Here is a 19,961-nt window from a genome sequence, read left to right as displayed (position 1 = left end):
CTGGCTCTGTTTGGGGCCGTGGGAGGGATGGAGCTGCAGGGTCTCGCACACCTCGCTCCCACCCCGGTGCCTGCCTTGTCAGGTCTGATCAGGAGGAGGATCAGTCGGCCCCGCGCGCTCTCTCCAGATTTAATTAACGGGCCTTTCATCTCTACCCTGAAGGAATCTGATATCTTCTGTCTTCTTAATTAACGTTCATTAAGCAAATCAGAAGAACATTTTCTCCCCACCACCTCCATAGCTCTTAACCCTTACGAGGTGCCAGGTCCGTGCCAGGGCAGGAGGCTCCTGGGCCGTGAGGCCAGCTTGGGTAGTGCCTGGACACAGGAGCCTTGGTCACCACGTCTCTACCTCACTTGGACCAAAGAGAAAACCCTTCTGGGTGCAGAGGGCTTCAGCTGAGGTCAGGCCCTGCTCTACTGGGGGAAATGGGGAAATTCCCAGCTCTGGTTCCTCTCTTGGACATCCCTGTCCAAGGTAGTCCATGTCCTGAAGGACAAGTGGTTTCCCACAGCCTGCTTTAGCTCTTCATCCCGGCTGGGGTGAAGCTCTCCTGTGGGAAGGGGACACATCTGTGTGGTCAGGTTTTGTTGCCAGAAGTCACTGTCCAAACATGGATGGCTTCATAGTGCAGGAAAGTTGGCTCCAGCATCTTGCTCTCAGGAAAAAAAAAAAAAAAAAAAAAAAAAGAAGAAGAAAAAAAAGGTTATTTAGCTCTGCTCCTGTTCCTGTGGCCTGAAGTTGGATGTGGTGGCTGTGGGGTGCCAAACCCATGCCATGAGAGCACCTCTCCAGCACCCAGCTGGCAGCCGGAGCGCGCCTGGCGAGCCTCACCCATGCAGGCTGGTGGCAGAGATGCTCAGGGCGAACACCAAGCTGCAAACCCTCTTCATTTTCTTCCCCAGAGCCCGGCAGTGGCTTTGCCATCGGCTCCCAGGCATCAAGGCAAGGCTCGGCGCTGGGAAATTCGCCCCCCCCTCGGCGGAGCTGTCAGGGCCAGGTCAATATATGTTAATGGGGCTTGGAAGCGGCGCTGCTGCCCGAGACCTCTGATTCACAGCTCCCCTCCGGTGCTTTCTCCCCGCAGCGCACACAGAGAAGGAGAATAAAATAAATAAGAGTGGAAGGGAGAGGGAGGGAGCTTAAATTATAGATGAGGGCTAAGTTGCCCGTGTTTCTGTGGGCAGAGCGGGGGCGGTGGCGGGGTTCCCCTGCGCACCCCCTTTCTGCTAATGCACCCAGTGTGGAACGGGGCTGGTGCAGGGTGCCATGGGCCTGAGTGGGATCCCTCCTGGCACAGGGTGTGTGTGCAATTGGTATTCCTTGCTGAAGGGGCTTGGTGGCCATCTGGGGTCTGGTTTGGCCACCCCATGGGGACGTGCCCTCGCCCTGGCCCCGTGGCAGCAGGCAGGGTGGGCCCCCACCTCTGGGTGCTGGCGTGGGGGCACTGGGTGGGTCACAGGTTGGTGTGGGTGGGGAGCACAGGGGCGGTGCTGGGTCTGCTTCAAAGCCTTTCCCACACCTCCTCGTGGGTTTCAGGCTGGTGACCCCCCCAAACCTAAGGAAAAAAACCTGTGTTGGGAGGGAATCCCCACGGGCTCACCCCCGGTGCTGAGAAATGGAGATGCTCAGCTCCATCTTAGCAGCCAAAGACCCAAACCCAGCCGTCCCCAAAGCAATGGGGCTGGGATGCACCAGCCAGAGGGGTCCTCAAGTGCCCAGCCCCACAGCCTGGGGACCAGGGTGGTGTGTGGGATGCTCCCACCCCGCAGCCCAGCGTCGCATGCAAAGCTTTTGACATTCCCAGCAGCTTCCACAAGATGGACCTCGGAGCGAGAGGAGGTGCCGGGCATGGGGGGGAGCCTGTCCCATCCCTTCCCATCCCATTTTGTCCCATCCCTCCTTCTCCCACTGTGCCAGCCGGAGGAGGCTCAGCGTCCTGCGAGGCGAGCCTGGGGCATGGCACAACCGGGGGGGCTCTGCCTGCTGGCCCTACTGGTGCTGGGGCTCGGGGTGGGGGGCTCCCCAGCCTGCTACGACCCCCGGGGCCTGCCCCGTCGCTGCATGCCCGTTTTTGAGAACGCCGCCTTCGGCCGTGCCGCTTGGGCCACCAACACGTGCGGCTCGCCCCCCGAGGACTACTGCCAGCAGATGGGGGCTCGCCACGCCAGCCAGCTGTGCCAGCGCTGCGACGCCGCCGACCCCCGGCTGCACCACAACGCCTCCCTCCTCACCGACTTCCACAGCCAGGAGGAGAGCACCTGGTGGCAGAGCCAGTCCATGGCCTTCGGCATCCAGCACCCCAACTCCGTCAACATCACGCTGCGGCTGGGTAGGCGAGGGAAGAGGAGTTTGGGGATGGGGGGTGCTGAGCCCCCGGGTGCTGGGAGGTGGTGGTGGGAGGTGGTGGTGATCCAACAGCCCGGTGCTGGTTTGGGGTGGGAGGTGGGATGCTCCACACCCCCGCTTTTTGGGGTGCGAGGAGGGAGATGCCCTTGAAGCGCCGCTGATGGGTCGCTGGGGGGATGTGGGGAGGGTTTGCCCCATCCCACAGCCCAGTCCCGGTCCCTTGCAAGGGGCAGATGCTGGTGGCCATGCCTGGGTGCTGCTGCCCACCCAGCCGTGCCCAGCCACACACTCCCCTGTTCCTCTTTGTAAAGACCATGTATTTTTGTGGAGCGGGGGGGCAGGCAGGTCCCCGTGCCCTCACCACTCACCTGGGAGCCTTCTGTGTTTTGGGTAAGCGCTGGGGGTGCAAAGCCCGTTCCCCATCATCCCAGCACATTGCTGGGGGTGCCCCATATATCCTGGGGAGGTCACAGCTCTGCAAACACCACGCAGCCCCGGCAGGTTTCCCCAGCTGAGATCCGACCCCTCTGTTTTAAATATTGGGCAAGCCGCACGTTCAGAGGGTGCGTAAAGCCTATGGGATCATGCCTGGCATTTTAAAAAGTTTTTCTCTTTTTTTTTTTTTTTATTATTTTTTTTTTCCCTCTCTACATTTTGCTGCCATCTAAACTATCTTGGCTACCGGCCAGCGCTGTAAAATCTTCATTCTCTGCTGTCTCCTGCCATCTGCATGCTGAAGGGGGGTAGCGAGGGGCTGCAGCAGGAGCGGCACAAGCAAGGAACGGGGCCGGCCGAGCGCTGCGTGGGGCCGGGTGGTGGCGGCGGGTCGGTCTGTGCCCTGCGGGGACGCGGAGCTGCCCGGCTGGGTGGAGGTCACCCCGTTCCCAGCCCCCTGTGTGTGGGCAGACATCTGGTCTGTGTCCCAGGCTGGGCAGGGATCCCCACCGTGTGTGAGAAGTGAAGCTGGAGGAGCCGGCCCTGCTCCTGCGCACCCCGCAGGAGGGGACCTGCCAGTCCTTCAGCCAGGATGGGGTCACCCCAAAATTGGGTATAGGTGGTCTGAATGCAGCTGGTACGGCTGAGCAAGTCCCTGGTGTCCCCAGGAGCCATCCCCAGGATGGCTGGGTGATCTTGCAGACACTGGTCCTGGCTCAGCACCCCAAAGCGTGCGGGCTCCTGGCACGTTGTGCACCCCAGACCCCAAGCTCAAGGCTCGCTTTCCAGCCTCTGCCTTCCCTCTGCCTCTTCTCAGCCCCTCTGTGGGCTGGCGGAGCCCTGGTGCACCCTCCACTCGTGTTCCCCATGGAGCCTTTTGTGTTCTCATATGAGGCCCTAATGCTGCACCGAGCTTGTCTTCGGCCCCTGCCCCTGCGCCCCTCCCTGAGCCAGTGCGCCCTCTGCAAACAGACCTGGTGCCCCTTCTCCCTGTATGCCTCGTATACCTTTTTATGCTAAAAAGTGCCAGTTTTGTGCCCAGCACATTGCTGTCTGACCTTTCCCAGTGCCGCTGGGCCCCATTCTTGTCCCAGCTGCAGACGATTTTCTCGTTGTTTTAATGCTTTCATTTGGGTTATGGAGGAAAAGCCCAAATAGCTGTACCGAGCCCGGCCCCACAGCCCCTGGGACACGGCCCTGGACACATCCTCGCACCCATAGCTGCTGTGAGGGGTTTGTGACCCACGTGGCATGTCCCCAGCAGCCCGTTTGTCCCACTCCGATGTGGCCAGGCACCTTGTAGGGCCCCCAGCACGGTTACCTGGGGAGCTTATTAAACAGGGTTTGGAATGAATTGGACGAGACGTGTGTTTACCTGTAGGCTGTTGATTGGCATTAATTAGATTATCCTCCCTTAAATCTCGCTTCTCGGCAAGGCTTCAGCTGTGCCGTTACGGTGCTCAGGCCTCAGAGCAGATCAATAACCTCAAGCGCCTGTGGCTGTTGCGTTTCCCCTGGCAGGCAGCAGGGAGGAACCCAAAATATCTGCAGGCTTGCGAAGGCAAAAGGCATCAGAGCGCCTCGGGTGGCTCCTCGGCAGCTCCCCGAGTGTGGATGTTGGATGTAGGTGTGTCCGTGGCCCTGGTGTTGATTTTCTTACGGGATCTGAGCCTGCAGTGGGCTCCTGGAGCTGGGGGTGGGGGTGGCTGGGCGCACACAGGGACGTGGCTGTGCCCTGGGCTCCTCTCCAAGCTCTCCCACCCCCAGCATTTCACCAGCTATAATTTCATCCTTAGGGGAGGCGAGCAACCACTTTGCTTGGAGATAACGTAACTGAGAGGGGAACACGGGAGTCCTGGTGCCCATCCTCTCCCTCGGCCACCCGTGTCCCCATCCCGTGGTGTCCCCATCCCACGGCGCACCCAGCTCCGGGCCGTGCCCAACCTTCCCGAGCAGGAAAGTGACATCCAGCCTGCGGTCACGGGCTGTGTTTGGGATTTCTTGGGAGGAAGCGATCACAATTTGGCTGATTCAAGGGACTGTCTGGAGAAAGCACGCGTTCAGTCAGGACAACTGCAGCGAGCTTTCTCCGCCCCAGCTCCGGACCCCGAGCTGGCCCCCCTGGCCCTCCTGTCCCCCTCCCCGCAGCGGGGCCGCCTGGAGCAGGGGCTGTTTATTGACACAGCTCCCAGCTCCGGCCCTCTCCCAGAGGAAAGTGCTCGGCGAGGCGACTGCCCCGACCCCTCTGTTTTGGTAGGCGTCCCTCAGGGCCACGCTGTCTGGGAACCGGCGCCCGCTGGGGCTCCCCGCGGGGTCTGGGGCAGGGGGCACCCCACAAACAGCAGCGAGACCAGGGCCTGGCAGGTTTGGGGAGAGGTGCAGGGGAGCAGAGAGGCAATGGGGTAGCCTGGCCGTGCTGTTCCATCCCCTTCCCAGCCGTGGTCACCTCCCTTTAATCCCGTGTCCCCCCGCATCCCTGATGGGAGGCAGCTGCTTTCCCCAGCGCCGGTAGCCGGGGCTGGCTTGGCTCCCCCACAGCCGAATCGCGGTACATATGCGACAGTATTCATATGGGCCCAATTAAAGGCTTGTTTTCCTAGTCCCGGAATAACCCCTCTAACATTCCCAACTCATTATCTTTTCAAATAAAGCCAAAACCTCGCAGCTAATTGTTTTGCGCTGTCAGGAGCGGCGCTGTTATGGAGCAATCCAGTCTTTGAGCCGCTCCTTCATCTCTGGCAATTAAACGGTTCTGATGTTCGCTTTGGTATATTTTCTCCCCCCTTTTGGTAATGCTTTCAAGTGATTTCAGAGCTGGGCTGGCCACTCTAGGGACTGGCATCCTCTCTTTGTCTTCAGCCCAGCAAAGCCAGCAGCAGTGCCAGACCCCGGCGTGCAGCTCCCTGGAGAGGGACCGGCCTTGACCCTCTCCGCCTCTCCATCCTGTCCCCAGTGCAGCTCTGGAGACGCTGACGAGTGCCGGGGGCCTGATTCTTCCCACCCAGCTGCTGGGCAGACCCCGGCTTTGCACCATCTCCTGGCCCACGCAACCCTCCCGAAGCCTCCATGCAGCGACCAGGAGGCTGCAGAGGGGGCGAGAGGCGATTTGGGGCTGGGCAGGATCGGGGCTGCATCGAGCAGAAGGTGGTGAAGGGCAGCTGGACAGGAGGAAAGCAAATTCTGCCTGGCACAGAGCTGTCACTGCCAGCGGAGCAGCCGCTTTCTGCTTCATGGTGCAGCTCTTGGTGCCTCCAGAAATGCAGATGGGGAGGAAACGGGTGGGTTTCAGCTGGAAATGGTGATTGTAGGGGATGCGGGCTGGGGATGTGCTCGCTGGGACCAGCACCGTGGGGCCGTGCAACCCCTCTGGGTGCACCCCTATCACTGCAGTGAGGAGAGGGGCACGGGCAGCAGAGCAGGGTGATGCCAACAGCCACACGGGACAGGGAACTGGGACGATTTTGCCCCTGTTCCTGGAGACCTTTGTGCCAACGGGGCAGGAGACGGTGACAGTGACGGTGCTTCGGGGGGCGGGGGGGGTCTTTCCCTAGGCAAGGCTTACGAGATCACCTACGTGCGGCTCAAGTTCCACACCAGCCGCCCCGAGAGCTTCGCCATCTACAAGCGCGGCCGCGCCGACGGGCCCTGGGTGCCCTTCCAGTACTACAGCGCGTCCTGCCACAAGACCTACGGCAAGCAGCCCAGGCACTACCTGAGGCCGGGCGAGGACGAGCAGGTGGCCTTCTGCACCGACGAATTCAGCGACATCTCCCCCCTGAGCGGGGGCAACGTGGCCTTCTCCACCCTCGAGGGCCGGCCCAGCGCCTACAATTTTGATGGGAGCCCCGCGCTGCAGGTGCTTGGGGGGTGAGAAAGGGGTGGGTGTAGGGTCACCGGGGTTTGGGGGGGGAGAATCCGTGTTGTTCTGTGCCCCCCAGATGGGAGGGGTGCTGGGTGAGACCTGGTTGGGGTGGGGAGCTGGTGGCCCCGACCCCTCTCCAAGACGCCTTCCCCATGTCCCCTGCAGGAGTGGGTGACCGTCACCGACCTGCTCATCTCCCTGAACCGCCTCAATACTTTTGGGGACGACATCTTCAAGGACCCCAAGGTGCTGCAGTCATACTACTATGCCATCTCCGACTTCTCCGTCGGCGGCAGGTGAGGGGTGGCCAGGCGGGACGGGACAAGGCTGTAGGGTTGGAAACTGTCCCGGGAGCATGTGTGGGGCTTGTGGCAGCTGCTCCCCAGCTCAGCCTTGTTTAATTGCATTTTTGGGGCAAATTATTTAGATGGGAATACAGATTCTCCATCTGCAAACTGGAGCTGGCAGTGCTGGCGAGTGCCTTTCCCTGGGCAGGGGATTAGGAAACGGCCCTTCAGACCCCACGCTCCACCCCAGTGAGAGCCGCCTGCCCTCAGGCAGCGAGGGCAGGGATGCTCCCAGCTGGCCGTGAGCCCTCTTTGCTTTCTGCCCCTCCTGGGCTCCAGCATCTGGAGCTGGTTAGCGTCCCGCATGGGCCACCCTCAGCGTGTGACCTCCCAGCTGGCCGGGCCGGCAGCGCCTCGGGGACAAGGCGGGCAGCCTCGGTGCGAGCACAACCCGAGCTGTCACAGCCCCACGGCCACAGCAGCGTGGGCAGTGCCCCACTGCATCCCATACTGGTGCTCAGAGCAGCTCGTCCCCACGCTGGGGTCTTTTGCAGGTGTAAATGCAATGGCCACGCCAGCGAGTGCGCGCCGGACGAGACGGGGCGGCTGGCATGCGTGTGCCAGCACAACACGGCCGGCACCGACTGTGAGCGCTGCCAGCCCTTCTACCAGGACCGGCCCTGGGCTCGCGGCACCGCCGAGGCCGCCAACGAGTGTCTCCGTGAGTGGCACCGGGGGCTGCGCGTGGGCTGGCGGTGTGGTTGTGCTGGGAAGGAAGCGCCTGCAGCGTTTTGCACGGCTGCTCCAACCAGGGAGGGTGGATTTGCACCCCAGGGCCCCCATTCACAGCATCACCCCAAGGACCCCGCAGCATTTCTTCACCCTACGAGTGCAGCCATCAGCCCCAAGCGTGGTGCCGTGCCACGGTGCCACACTTTGAGCACCACCAATACCTCGTGCTGCTGCGCCGAGCATCCCCTCCGCCCCAACCCACCCCCAGGGCTCATCCCCGTGGCCCCCGGGGTCCCAGCCTTTGCTGACCACCCCCTTCCTTGCCTCCCCCCCAAGCCTGTAACTGCAGCGGCCGCTCGGAGGAGTGCTTCTACGACCCGGAGCTGTTCCGGCGCAGCGGGCACGGGGGGCACTGCCGCCACTGCCGCGACAACACGGCCGGGCCCCGCTGCGAGCGCTGCCGGCAGAACCACTACCGCTGGGAGCCTCGGGCCGCCTGCCAGCCCTGCCACTGCCACCCCGCAGGTGCGTGGGGTGCTGCTGGGCACGGGGAAGGTGTGGGAGGGAAGGGTTTGGTCGGGGATGTCCCGTTGTGCTTGTCCCAGCGGTGTTGTACCACCGGGTTTGGGCAGGTTCTGCTTGGGGATGGGGTGGGACTCTGGAAAGGCTCAGGTAGGGGTTTACGCCCCGAGGAGTCAATGTGGCCATCGTTCCCCATCTGCCCGCTGCCCTGCAGGGATCTGTGCAGCTTCCAGATCATACAAAGCTGATTCCCCACACCCCCATCACCCCAAGAGGGTTAATCCACCCTACCCAGGGCAAGCTCCTCACCACAGCAAGCGTGACCGAGCCTGGCCTCAGGAACGAGGTCCCCCTGTCGCCCCCCGGGGTCTCCCCCAATCTGGGGATCGCTCAGGCTGGCCGGGTCCCCGCAGGCTCCCTGCACCCCCAGTGTGACAGCTCGGGGACCTGCACCTGCAAGGCCAACGTGACGGGCTGGAAGTGCGAGCGCTGCAGGGACGGCTACCACAGCCTCAGCCAAGGGGGCTGCAGGTGAGGGGGAGTCCGGCCGTGGTTTGGGGGGCACGGGATGGGACCGGGGCTCGTCTCACGCCTTCGTCTCACCCCATCCAGACCCTGCGCCTGCGACCCCGCTGGCAGCGTGGGCACCTGCGACCCCAACACGGGACACTGCGCCTGCAAGGAGAGGGTGGAGGGGCACCTCTGCAACAGGTCAGCACCGGGGTGGGAATGGGACCATGGCCCCTTTCCAGGCTGGGGTCAGTGCAGAGTAGGCATCTTTGCTGCTGTGGGGCATCGCTTCTTCCCCCGACCCTAAACACAGCTCCTTGTGGGGAGATTTGCAGTGGAAATCCTGTGGGGTCGCTCCTTATGGAGGCTGGGGGTGCATCCCTCTGGATCACTGGGACTGGGCTGACTTGGAGCTGCCACCACTGTGGTCCCCTGCCCCTGCCATATGTTTTGTCCCCATATCCAGGTGCCAGCCCGGCTGGTTTAACCTCCAGCCCCACAACCCCGCCGGCTGCACCAGCTGCTTCTGCTATGGCCACTCGGCTGTCTGCACGGCAGCGACCGGCTACGAGGTGACCCACGTGCGCTCCGACTTCAGCCGAGGTACCAGGGCAAAAAAACGGGGGGCCCCAGCTCCACAAGGGCAGGCTCTCCCTGGCTTCTCAGGGCATTTCTCCATCCCGTTGTGCTCCTGGGGCTGGGCACAGCTGCTTTGGCACACTACAGGAACACCTTAAAAAAAATAAAAATGGGTCAGATAGATAAAAATTAAAATGACAGAACCCAGTGGGAACTTCTCCCCTGTATCCTCTCCTCTCCCTGCCTGCAGCCGGGATGGAGCAGGGGGGGATTTTCCCAGCCAGGGCTGTGCGTGGCTGCCGGAGCTGCGTGCGTGCGGGATGCTCGGGGAAACCCTGCCATCTGCCGCGCAGCACGGCGTGTGCAGCACGGGCACGCCTCGGCACCACCACCAGCACCTACGGGCACCTGCCGTGGGGTGCTTCACCCGCACCCCAGTGCTGTGGGGCCAGCGAGCAGGCGGGGGCGAAGGGCTCTGCCAAGCCTTTATCCCGTTTGCAGTTAAGCCCCGCTGGCAGTTGCCGTCCTGCTGTCTTGCACAGCCTTGAAGAGGAGCCAGGCGTTGTGCCGCGTCTTCCCCGCTTCCTTCCTGCAGCAGTCTCGCCAGGCTGCTCGTTTAGGGACAGATTTTTCCAAACCTTGGGGCCAGGCTGCAGGGCTCGGTGCTGCCGGGTGGCAGCGATCGGTCCTCCCGTAGCTCCCCCAAACGCTCCCAAATCTGCAGCTGGGCCGGATCAGCCGGAGGTTTCCTGTGCTGCGTGGAGGGGCCAGAAGCCCAGACAGGGGTGGTTTGATAATCCAGGGCAGCCCTCTTGATTTCCCTCCGGGGGAGGGAAAACATCCAAGTGTTTGTCCCTGGGGGTGCCAGAAATAAATAACCACCGGGAGTGGGGGAGAGTTGAACCCGTTTCTGAAGGGAACCAAGGTAACGCACTGCCAGCCGCCTCGCTGCGCTTCCTGCGCTCTCCAGCCCACGGTAACTTTTGGGCTGCAGCACAGGCAGGGGGGCAAAAGTTGAAAGATAACAATTTCCTCCGAATCTAAGAAAACAAACAGATGGGGAGGAGGCAGCGAGGGCCACCGTGAGAGCACAGAGCCCGAGCGGAGCAGGGTGCTGCAAAGTGCTGGCTCCTTACGAGACCCTGGGGAGGTTCAGGGGCAGGGATGGAGCCCCAAAAAGCAGCACCCTGGGGTGCTGGGCACACGGGGGGGGTTCACCACTCCCCTTTACCCCTACACCACCGCTGTGCTCTTCCTGCAGGGCTGGAGGGCTGGGCAGCAGCAGCAGGTGCTGTGGCCGTGCCTCTGCGCTGGGCTGATGGGGAGGTGAGCGCCAAGTGGGATGGAGAGGAGCCGCTGGATTTTCTTGCACCAGGTACGTGCTGGGCTCCTGGGGTCCTGCTCTGCTGCTGGCTCTCCCCGGTGCTCTCAGGAGACAACCTACTGCTGAACTGGGTGGGTTGGAGCTGGCCCTGCTGCAGGAGGGCGACCAGGCTTCACCTCCTGTCGATTCTGGTGGGAACAGAACCGTGCCAGGGGCTCCTGAACTGTTCCCACCTGGCATCGTGGGCACGTCGCGGGTACATCCACACGGGTACATCCACGTCCTTCAGACTTTCCTCCTCTTTCCCCTCGCAGAGAAGTTTCTGCAGAACCAGCACCTCAGCTACGGGCAGCCCCTGACCCTGCTGCTGGGAGTGGAAGGGAACGGGACTGGGACAGAGAGCAGGGTGCCCCAGCTCCGCGTCCAGCTGGTGCTGGAGGGCGAGGGGATGGAGGTCACCATGTCCAGCAGCGAGAGCCAGCCACGGGATGGAAAGCAGGCTGTCACCTTCAGGTACCTGTCGTGATGCTTTGGGGATTCTTGGGTGACTTAGAGGACACTTGGGGATCTTGCCAGGGCTACCTTGTGCTGGGGGTTCAGCTCCGCTCCCAGACCCCCTGGGGGTTTCACCGTGTGCCCCAGCAGTGGGGGAGCTGAGCTGTCCTGCAGTGGGAAGCTGTCCCTCTGGCTGTCCTTCCTCCCACACTCCTCTCCAACAGGCTACATGAGGCTGAGGAGGGCATGGAGCCTTCGCTGTCAGCCTTCAGCTTCCAGCGCCTGCTCTCCAACCTGAGCGCCCTCCGCCTCCGCGTGAGCGCCGGGCCAGGTGGGTGGCTCCTTGGGTGTCCTGTGGGGACTGGGCTGGGCTGGGGACAGCAGAACAGCACTGAAACAGGGGCAAGAGGCACCCACAGGGATATTTTGGGGTCTCCCATGGGAGTCTGGAGTATTTCTATGCAGGATGGAGAGACGGGGCTGGGGCTGTGCCATGCTGGCCTCACTCTGCTGTCCCCTCTTGCAGGCAGGCTGGTGCTGAGCGAGGTGCGGCTCACGTCGGCTCGCCCCGGGCTGGGTGTGCAGGCGGGCTGGGTGGAGGAGTGTGCGTGTCCCCCGGGATACAGCGGGCAGTTCTGCCAGTCCTGTGCTCCCGGCTTCAAGCGGGACGTCCCCTTTGGTGGCCCTTTCGTCGCCTGCGTGCCCTGCGCCTGCAACCAGCACGGGGACTGTGAGCCCCGCTCAGGTGCGTACCCCCAGCCCCTCCGCCCCATATCGTGAGATGTACGGGTAACAAATCCTTGTCTCTGCTTATTCTGAGGGATGCTGGAGACCATCCTGGAGGTCACAGTGGCTGGAACTTGTATGCTGATTTGTTCTCCTGCCAGCAATGTGGATGGCTTTAGTCAGGGGAGGGGAGGATCGTCCTGGAGCTGGAGGTGGCCACACGAATCCGGCACCAGCCTCGCTGCATGGCACATATGGCCTTGTGGCCCTGCTGGCCATCAGCTCTGGGGAAATGCAGATCAGAGGCTCATGAAATGCTGCCCTGCTGCCTGTCCATCCCTGCAGGAAGCAGCAACTGAGATCGGTGCTGGGAAGAGCTTGGAAAGGAGACGTTTGGTACCCGGACAGGGCCCCTGGCCCAGGCGCCCTCGCTGGCAGGCTCGCTGCAGAAAGGAACAACAATAGTTTATGGCTGGGGTGGGAAGGGCTGCAAGAGGCGTTTTCTTCAGCAAGTGCCTCTGCCCTGCCAGTGGAAACACAGCAGCGGGGCTGCAAATTCACCCCTCGTCTCGCTGGGCCGGGGCTGGCACCGCCGGCTGCACAGTGCCTGGGGACGGGGCCAGACCTTTGATGTCCCAGCCCTCGCGCTGCCAGCCCGAGCCAGCCTCCACACTTCCCTTTGCTGTTTTTTTCCACTCCTTTCCGCCACCCACTTTTCCTTTCTTTTCCATTGCCCGGCTCCTCCCGAATGTGGGGAAAATGGAGAAATGCCCATTCCCTCCCGCACCACCCGCCTGGTACGACCCAACCCCTCCGGCTCCTCTTCTCCCTCTCCAGTCAAGCAAAGCAGCTGCTTGGAGGTGGGGAGTCCTTGAGCATCCTTCTTCCTCCTCCTCCTCCTCCTCCTCCTCCTCCCAGCTGACTTGGGATGGCCGTGACTCACCGGCTCGGCTCGCAAGGAGACGCTCGCTCCCTGCTGGGTCGCAGCCGCCTGCTGCTGTTTTCCATGAGAGGGGCCGCGCGGGCTGGAAGCAGGGCTGCTCGTCGCTGAGAAATGTGGTGTCGATTATTGCAGGCGCCAGCAGACTCTGTGCACGGTGGCGGGGCTTTCTGCACCCCCCTCATCCCCTACAAACCATCCTCCCCCCGAGCAAGGACTGGGCAGAGAGGGGAAAACGTCACGAGTTTGGTTGGGAACGCGCATTCCCAGTGTGGCCCTTTGCCTGGAGCTGCGCGTCCCTCCAGCACCCACCTCTCCCTTTTTCCTCCTCGCAGGGCAGTGCCGGTGCCTGCACAACACAGAGGGGCCCTCCTGCGAGCGCTGCAGCCCCGGGTTTTATGGCAACCCCTTCGCGGGGCGCTCCGATGACTGCAAGCCCTGCCCGTGCCCCGACCGCTCGCCCTGCACCGAGGTGCCCGGCAGCGGGGAGGTGGTGTGCACCCACTGCCCCCCGGGGCAGAGAGGTGAGCCCGGGGTGGGCCAGGGGGGCTGCGGGCAGCCCTGCTCCCTCCCCATATTATTAGCGGGACCCTCCCACTAATTATTTTTTTTCATCTTCCCTAGGGAAACGCTGCGAGCTGTGCGACGACGGGTTTTTCGGGGACCCCCTGGGGCAGAGGGGCCCCGTGCGTCCCTGCGCCCCCTGCCAGTGTCACGGGAACGTGGACCTCAACGCCGTGGGGAACTGCGACACCGAGTCCGGCCGGTGCCTGCGCTGCCTGCACAACACGACGGGCGAGCACTGCCAGGAGTGTCGGCCGGGCTTCTACGGGGACGCGCTGGCCCCCAGCCCCGCCGGGAAGTGTGCGCGTACGTACGGCCTGGTCCTGCTCCCCCCGTCCCACCCCCAGCCAAAAGCCTCCCAGCAGGGCAGGCAGAGGGGGTGCCCGCTGGGCTTAGGGGCTGATGGATGGGCCAGGTTGGCCCCAAAAGCTGAGGAATGGCTTTTTGTCCCCTCTCTCCACTGCCATCCTCATTCCCCGCAGATATCCTGCTCTGCAGGGGCTCAGCCCCAAAGCCCCGTTTGACGGAGGGACGTGGCCCCATACAGCACAGGGGGCTCATCCCCCAGCCCCTATTCCTTCTGTCTCACCCGACAGCCCCTTATTGGGATGTAAGCAGTGTTTTATCTCCTGTAGCTTGCGATTGCAACCCCGATGGCTCAGCCCCGGGGCCGGAGGGCTGCGATCCCAGCACGGGCCAGTGCCGCTGCCTCCCGCACGTGATGGGCAGGACCTGCGGGCTCTGCCAGCCCGGCTACTACGGGCTGCAGCCCACCGTGGGCTGCAAGAGGTGCGTGTGGGGCACAACAAAAGGGGCAGCAGGGGCTCTGCTCCTGCTCCTTGCTGCCTGCTCATCGCCCTCCGCTCCTCGGTGCCAGCTGCGAGTGCCACCCGGTGGGGTCGCGGGACAGCGGGTGCCACGCGCTGACGGGGCAGTGCTCCTGCCAGCCAGGCGTCGCGGGGCTGCGCTGCGACAGATGCGACCACGGCTTCTTCGGATTCTCTGCCAAGGGCTGCCGAGGTAACCGGGATGGGGGACACCGCCTCGGTCCCCAAAATGGGGCTGGCAGCTGCAGTGTGATGCCTTCCTGTTGCCGCTGCAGCCTGCAACTGCTCCCCGCTGGGCTCCGTCACGCCGCAGTGCCACGAGAACAGCACCTGCATCTGCCACCCCGGCTTCGTGGGCTACAAGTGCGAGCAGTGCCAGGCCAACTTCTTCCCCGACCCGCCGAGCTCCCGCTGCCTGCCGTGCCCCTCCTGCTACGGGCTGGTGAAGGACGGGGTACGGCCCGTGCCCTGCCGAGCCGGTGAGGTGCCCCGGTCCCCGTGCCGTGTCACCGTGCCCCCCATCTCGCCCGCAGGCTGAGCGGCTGAAGGCGAAGCTGCAGGAGATGGAGGAACGGCTGCAGACCCCAGGCTGTGACGTCCCCCCGGGGCAGTCCCTGGTGCTGGGTGATGCACCCCGGGGAGATGGGCTGCCCGGCAGGCACCTCCTGCAAGGTACGGGGCAGCACTTGCCACCAGCACAGGGGCAGCAGAAAGCCTCCTGTCACCCCTGCAGGGACGCTGTGCCCCTGGGGGTGCCCAGGAGGGGCTCTTTTCCCCTTTTATCAGAGGGGGTGCACGGGCTCAGGGTGGAGATGCCCCATGCAGGCACCCAGCAGCTCCTTGCACTGCCCGCAGGTGCCCGGGCCGTGCTCTCCATGCAGGTGGGGCGGCTGGCGGGGGTGCTGAGCACTGCACGGGGCCGTCTCAGCAACGCCAGCCAGGCCAGCGGCTGCTCCGACCACGGACACCCCAAAACGTGCGTCTTGCTGTCGGAGATCGGGGCCATGCTGCAGTCAGCGCAGCGCGAGGTGCTGCACGCTGCCGACACCCTGGCTGCCACGGTGCGGGCTCGGGAGGCTCCGGGGGCTGGTGGCTGGGCTGGGGTGGGATGCCAGCAGCACGGGGGGGGGAGTGAGAGGGAAAGCCTGGGGTCCCCGTGGGTGTAGCCTCGGGGTCTCACTGCTGCTCCTTGCGTTTGAAGGAGATTCCTCAGGAAATCCCCCCACAGCCCACCAACTGGAGCCGCCTGGCGCTGGAGGCGCGGGCGCTGGCGGAGAGGTACGGGGGCATCCTGCACCATGGGCACTGCAAGGCGGGCCCTGTCTGATGCTGGCACGCAGAGGAGGGCTGCCTGCCCGGCTGGGGGGTGTGGGGTGGCCTCTCTTCCCCAGAGGACACCTCTCTGGGTGCCCTTCTCCCCACAGGCACAGGGATGCCATGGCACAGGTGGAGGCGATGGTCGGGAGAGCGCTGAATGTGTCCAAAGCCAGCCACGAGCTCCTGCAGGGCCTGCTGGAAGGGAGAGCGGCGTGGGAGGCACAGCACGAGCTGGAGGCCGGGTGAGGGCTGGCAGTGAATGAGGGCAGCAGGACACCGCAGCCCCTTGCCCGTCAGGGGCAGGAGGACTTGGTTGTGGCAACACTCCGTGCTGGGGGTGTTTCAGGCCCTTTCCCCCATGCCCAGATCCCCAGCTGCCACCGGTGCCTTTGAAATGCTGCAGGGCCCCATCCTGTCCCCCTAGGTACGAGGAAATCCAGCGGGCGCAGGAGGAGCTGGGCGCTGGCATGGTGGAGGTGGCAGCGGAGGCCAGGAGGGCTCTTGCCACCATCCAGCAGGCAAACACAGACATGGCCGAGAAGCTCCTGCAGGCGGCTGCTCCGGGGCAGGTGAGCAGCACCCAGCTCCCACCGGGGAGCAGCTCAAGGCTCCTGCTTGTATCCCTGCCTGATTCTCCCTCCCGGGCTGGGAGATGCCCTCACGGAGCCGATGGGACCTGTCACCTCGCAGCAGGCACTGCTGGCACAGGTTGGAGCCCTGGTGCAGGACCTGGGGGTGCTGGAGCAGGCGGTGGGCACGCAGGAGCTGTCGGCGCAGCGAGCCATCGCGGCGTCCCGCACCCTGGCAGCTGGGCTGCGCCGGGACCTGCAGGGGACTCGTGGCTTCACGCAGGTAATCGCTGCTCACCCATGGGGGATATCCACCTGAAATAAGCCATGGGGACCCCCTGTGCCAGGGGGAGGCTGTGGGCACGCAGGGTGCATCCCTCTGCTGCCTCCCACCTCGGGAACAGGGGCTGGCGAGCCCCGGCCCCTCTGCTGCAGCAGTGGGTGTTTTGGGAGGCTTGAAGAGCTGGGCGCAGCTCTTTGTCCCTTCCCCAACCTCATTTGTGTCTCCAGCTGCGGGACCAAGCTGGCTCTGCCCACAGCCTGGCCACTTCGGCAGTGTCACGAGGGAAAGCTGCCCTCTCCGGCACAGAGTCCCTCCTTGGTAGCTTGGAAGGTAAAAGGCTCCTGCCAGAGCATCTCTGGTCACAGCCTGGCTCTTGCTGTGCTGGGAGCCCGAGGAGAGAAAGGGCTGGCTCAGTGATGGTCGGGGTGTTCCCTGCAGGCATGAGGAAGGTGCTGGGGCATCGGAAGGGCCAGGCTGCCCTGAGCAGGAGGATGGCGCACGTGCGGGACAGGACGACGGGGGAGGCCCAGAAGAAGATCAAACAGGCAGAGAAAATGCTGGGAAACTCCTTGACTGTCTCCACCACAGCCAGGAGGACAGCTGGGGAGGCCAAGCAAGTCGCTGGGGAGAGCGCTAAGGTCTGAGTGGAGGGATGTGGATGCGGGGAGCAGGACCCCCTGGGTGTCCCCAGGTGACTGTCCCCTTCTCCGTCCCTTTGCAGAGGGCACAGGCTGCGCTGCGGGGCAGCAAGCAGGCTCACAAGCACGCCGTGCAGCTCGCCAGGCGTGCCAATGAAACCCAGCGGGAGCTCGCCCGGCAGGAGCGCATGGCTGAGGAGCTCAGGGGGGGCCTGGAAGAAGCAGAGAAGGTGAGCCAGGTCCCCTGGGGCTGGCTGTGTCCTCCTGTCTCCAGACAAAGCCAGGAGGGGTTTGTCCACAGCCCAGAGCATCAGGAGCAACAAAGCGTGGGGAACGCCTTGGGGCTGTTTCTGGGATCTGGCTAAGGGTTATCCGTGCCCCTGATCCTGGTGTCTGTGTTGCAAGGTGGGGACAGAGGTGAGTGAGATGGCCAAAAGCCTCCAGGAAGCCCGGGGCTCGCTGATGAAGGACATCGAGACCCTGAACGACCTGCTGAGCAGCCTCGGTGAGACCCTGCACAAGCAGATTTGGGCCCCCTGATGGGCTTGGGGTCAGCACTGTCCAGGCTGAGCTGGATGCTCCACGCTGGAGATAGCTCTGGGTTTTGGCAAAGCTTCTTCAGGGGTCGTGTCAGGGAAAGCCCTTGTGCAGAACAAACCAGGGGTTGCTGAGCAAAGTGGGATCAGAGCAAAGTGCTCATGCCTGGTGTGGGGACGCTGATCTCCCTTGGCATCTCCAGGAGGAGCAGGCAGGCTTAAAGAGTGGAAAGCATCACACACACGTAAAGGAAAGATGTGCTCGGGCCCTGCCTGGAGCCACAGACCAATTTTTTATTTAACCTGTGATCACTGGAAGCCGCCCTGCCTCCATGCCCCGCTGCACCCACTCCCTTCCACCTGCCTCCTGCCACGGGTCAGATCCCTTGGAGCAGGACCAGCCCCTCTCCTGCCCGGCTCTCTGCCTCTCACCCGCATCCTTCCCCTCATCCAGGCGACCTGGAGCAGGACACGCAGGTGGAGGCGGCGCTGGGAGCAGGGAGGCTGCAGCTGGAGAAGCTGCGGCTGCGCCTGGCCGCGCCGGGAGCCCTGGCCCAGCGGCTGAGCTGGCTGCAGCAGGAGGCGGCGCAGCAGCAGGAGAAGATCCAAGCCTTCGAGAGCGACTTGGCCGAGATCCGGGCTGACAAGAAGAACCTGGAGGACATTTTGCGGAGCCTCCCCGAGGGCTGCTCCGAGTGGCAGTGACAGGGCGCTGGCTGCTGCCCCGACACCCCCCCGGTCACCTGTGTGCCCCCCTGCAATAGGGACTGGCAGAGCAAAGGACACCTGCCCTCACCAGCATCGCTCCCTCCTGCTGCTCTGCATGTTGCCCTCGGTACAATATCACCCCCGGGTCCTCACCCACACTGGTTCCGATTCAGCATCCCGAGTGCTCTGCGGCACAACCTTAGCCCCCAGCTCCATCCCTGGGCCGGGGGACAAAGCAGCTACCAGGGACCGATGTGGAGGGGATGGAGCGCTCACATTTTCTGACCAGGCAGTGAGTGAAGGACTGTCACAGATCTCCTCCATGCTAGACACCCCTCTTTCCCCCCTAGGACAGCATAACAAGTATGTAAAGTCCCAAAGCTGTAACACCCACTGTCCCTCCTGCCCCCAGGAGGAGACAAGAGGCTCTCACACACATGTTGGAAGCTGGTCCTACTGCACAGCACCCCACAGCACGATCCTCACGTGCTGTGGTCATGGAGGTGTGGAGATGAATCATGACAAACCTGGGCTGAGAGAGGAGCTCCTGGGAGGGCACACAGCTTGCCGGCTTCCCAAGAGCAGGGAGCTCACAGCAGGGAGAGCAAAAGTGGGGCTGAGCAGAAGCAAAGCCGGGCCCTTAACCTGGCAGATGGGGGCATCCTCTGCCTGTTGCATCCTGCTGTTCTGCTCCGTGGTGGTAATCGGTGCCGGATGGGGAGCAGCTGGACACGGCCAGTGCCTGCTGGTGTCCCTCCCACTGCATGGCACGGAGGTCAGTGGCTGTGTTGCCTGTAAAGGAAAGGCATCTGGGTGGTTCACCCTGCCATGCGTGGGCAGCTCGATGGGACTGGGCAGGCAGCGGAGCTGGGTTCAGCTCCCCACTCTGCACTGGTGGTGCTGGCACAGCAAAGTCACGCCTGTAAGGTCAGAAGCGAGTCCCCCGGCTGGAGCACAGTTCACTTTTTAACTCGCTTTACCTGTGCTCTTCCACTCACGGTGCTGGAAACCAGGCTTGCTAAAGTCTTGTGTAACGCTATTTGTAAAACCGCTGCCACAGACCTTCTCTCTGTGCCATCTCCTGTGGGTCCAGGGCTCTGGAAGGGATTTTCCTACCCGAGCAAACCTATCTCCCTCCTACCTGCACAAAAGCCAAGTTGGGGTGCCCGAGCTGCAGGAGGGCAGTGGCGGGGGCTCCTCTCCTACAGCCCGCTGCCAGCTCTGCAAAAGCAAAGCCAGGAGGCAGTGAGAGCAGCATGAGGCGGCTGGGCCGAGGGGCAGGGAGCCGCAGCCGCTCACCATCTCCCTGGGAAGACAATTACACGCCACCGATCATCACACACAACAGAAATGTCCAGCCTCTGCCTCGCGCCTGCTGCTGAAAACGCAGCATCCTCCCTCCTGCTCTTCCTGGAACTGATTTTTTTAATTTTTTTTTTTTTTTTTTTTTAGCTGGTGATGCCTGCCTAGAGCTGTATCCGCTAAAAATCCTGAATATAACACACAGCTGCCCATCCACCTGTGTGTGAGACAGCAGGAGGATTGCAGGCTGTGCCCGTGCTGGCTTTCAATGCAGCTGGTTGGGGTGCTGGGGCTCGTGAAGCACTGGGTTGCCCCCAGTTGGGCTTCTCAGACAACAGCTTCTTATTTATTTTATTTATTTATTTATTTTATTATTCTGCTGGAATAACACCCCTGGGGCAGAAATAACATGTCCTGGGCCAGCAAAACGACCCCCCTTGGCAGAGTAACGACCCC

The 19,961-nt window shown here is 63.0% G+C and overlaps 1 protein-coding gene across 1 annotated transcript; it reads left to right on the top strand.

The window, feature by feature from the left end:
• Positions 1-1,935: 1,935 nt before the first annotated feature.
• LAMC3 (laminin subunit gamma 3) lies at positions 1,936-18,371 on the top strand. The gene is made up of 28 exons (XM_082775590.1): positions 1,936-2,332; positions 6,336-6,640; positions 6,812-6,942; positions 7,488-7,654; positions 8,002-8,190; positions 8,601-8,718; positions 8,800-8,898; positions 9,164-9,300; positions 10,538-10,651; positions 10,915-11,113; positions 11,320-11,426; positions 11,622-11,840; positions 13,097-13,285; positions 13,386-13,631; positions 13,961-14,114; positions 14,203-14,345; positions 14,428-14,606; positions 14,686-14,824; positions 15,008-15,213; positions 15,354-15,430; positions 15,577-15,711; positions 15,894-16,038; positions 16,160-16,321; positions 16,549-16,651; positions 16,760-16,959; positions 17,043-17,189; positions 17,365-17,464; positions 17,950-18,371. The coding sequence occupies exons 1-28, from the start codon at positions 1,960-1,962 to the stop codon at positions 18,198-18,200; spliced, it is 4,734 nt and encodes a 1,577-aa protein (XP_082631716.1). The 5' UTR covers positions 1,936-1,959; the 3' UTR covers positions 18,201-18,371.
• Positions 18,372-19,961: the final 1,590 nt, after the last annotated feature.

Source organism: Aythya marila (genome assembly GCF_965140915.1).
Source record: "Aythya marila genome assembly, chromosome: 19".
NCBI classification, from domain to species: domain Eukaryota; kingdom Metazoa; phylum Chordata; class Aves; order Anseriformes; family Anatidae; genus Aythya; species Aythya marila.
This window is presented reverse-complemented; position numbering and strand designations above follow the sequence as displayed.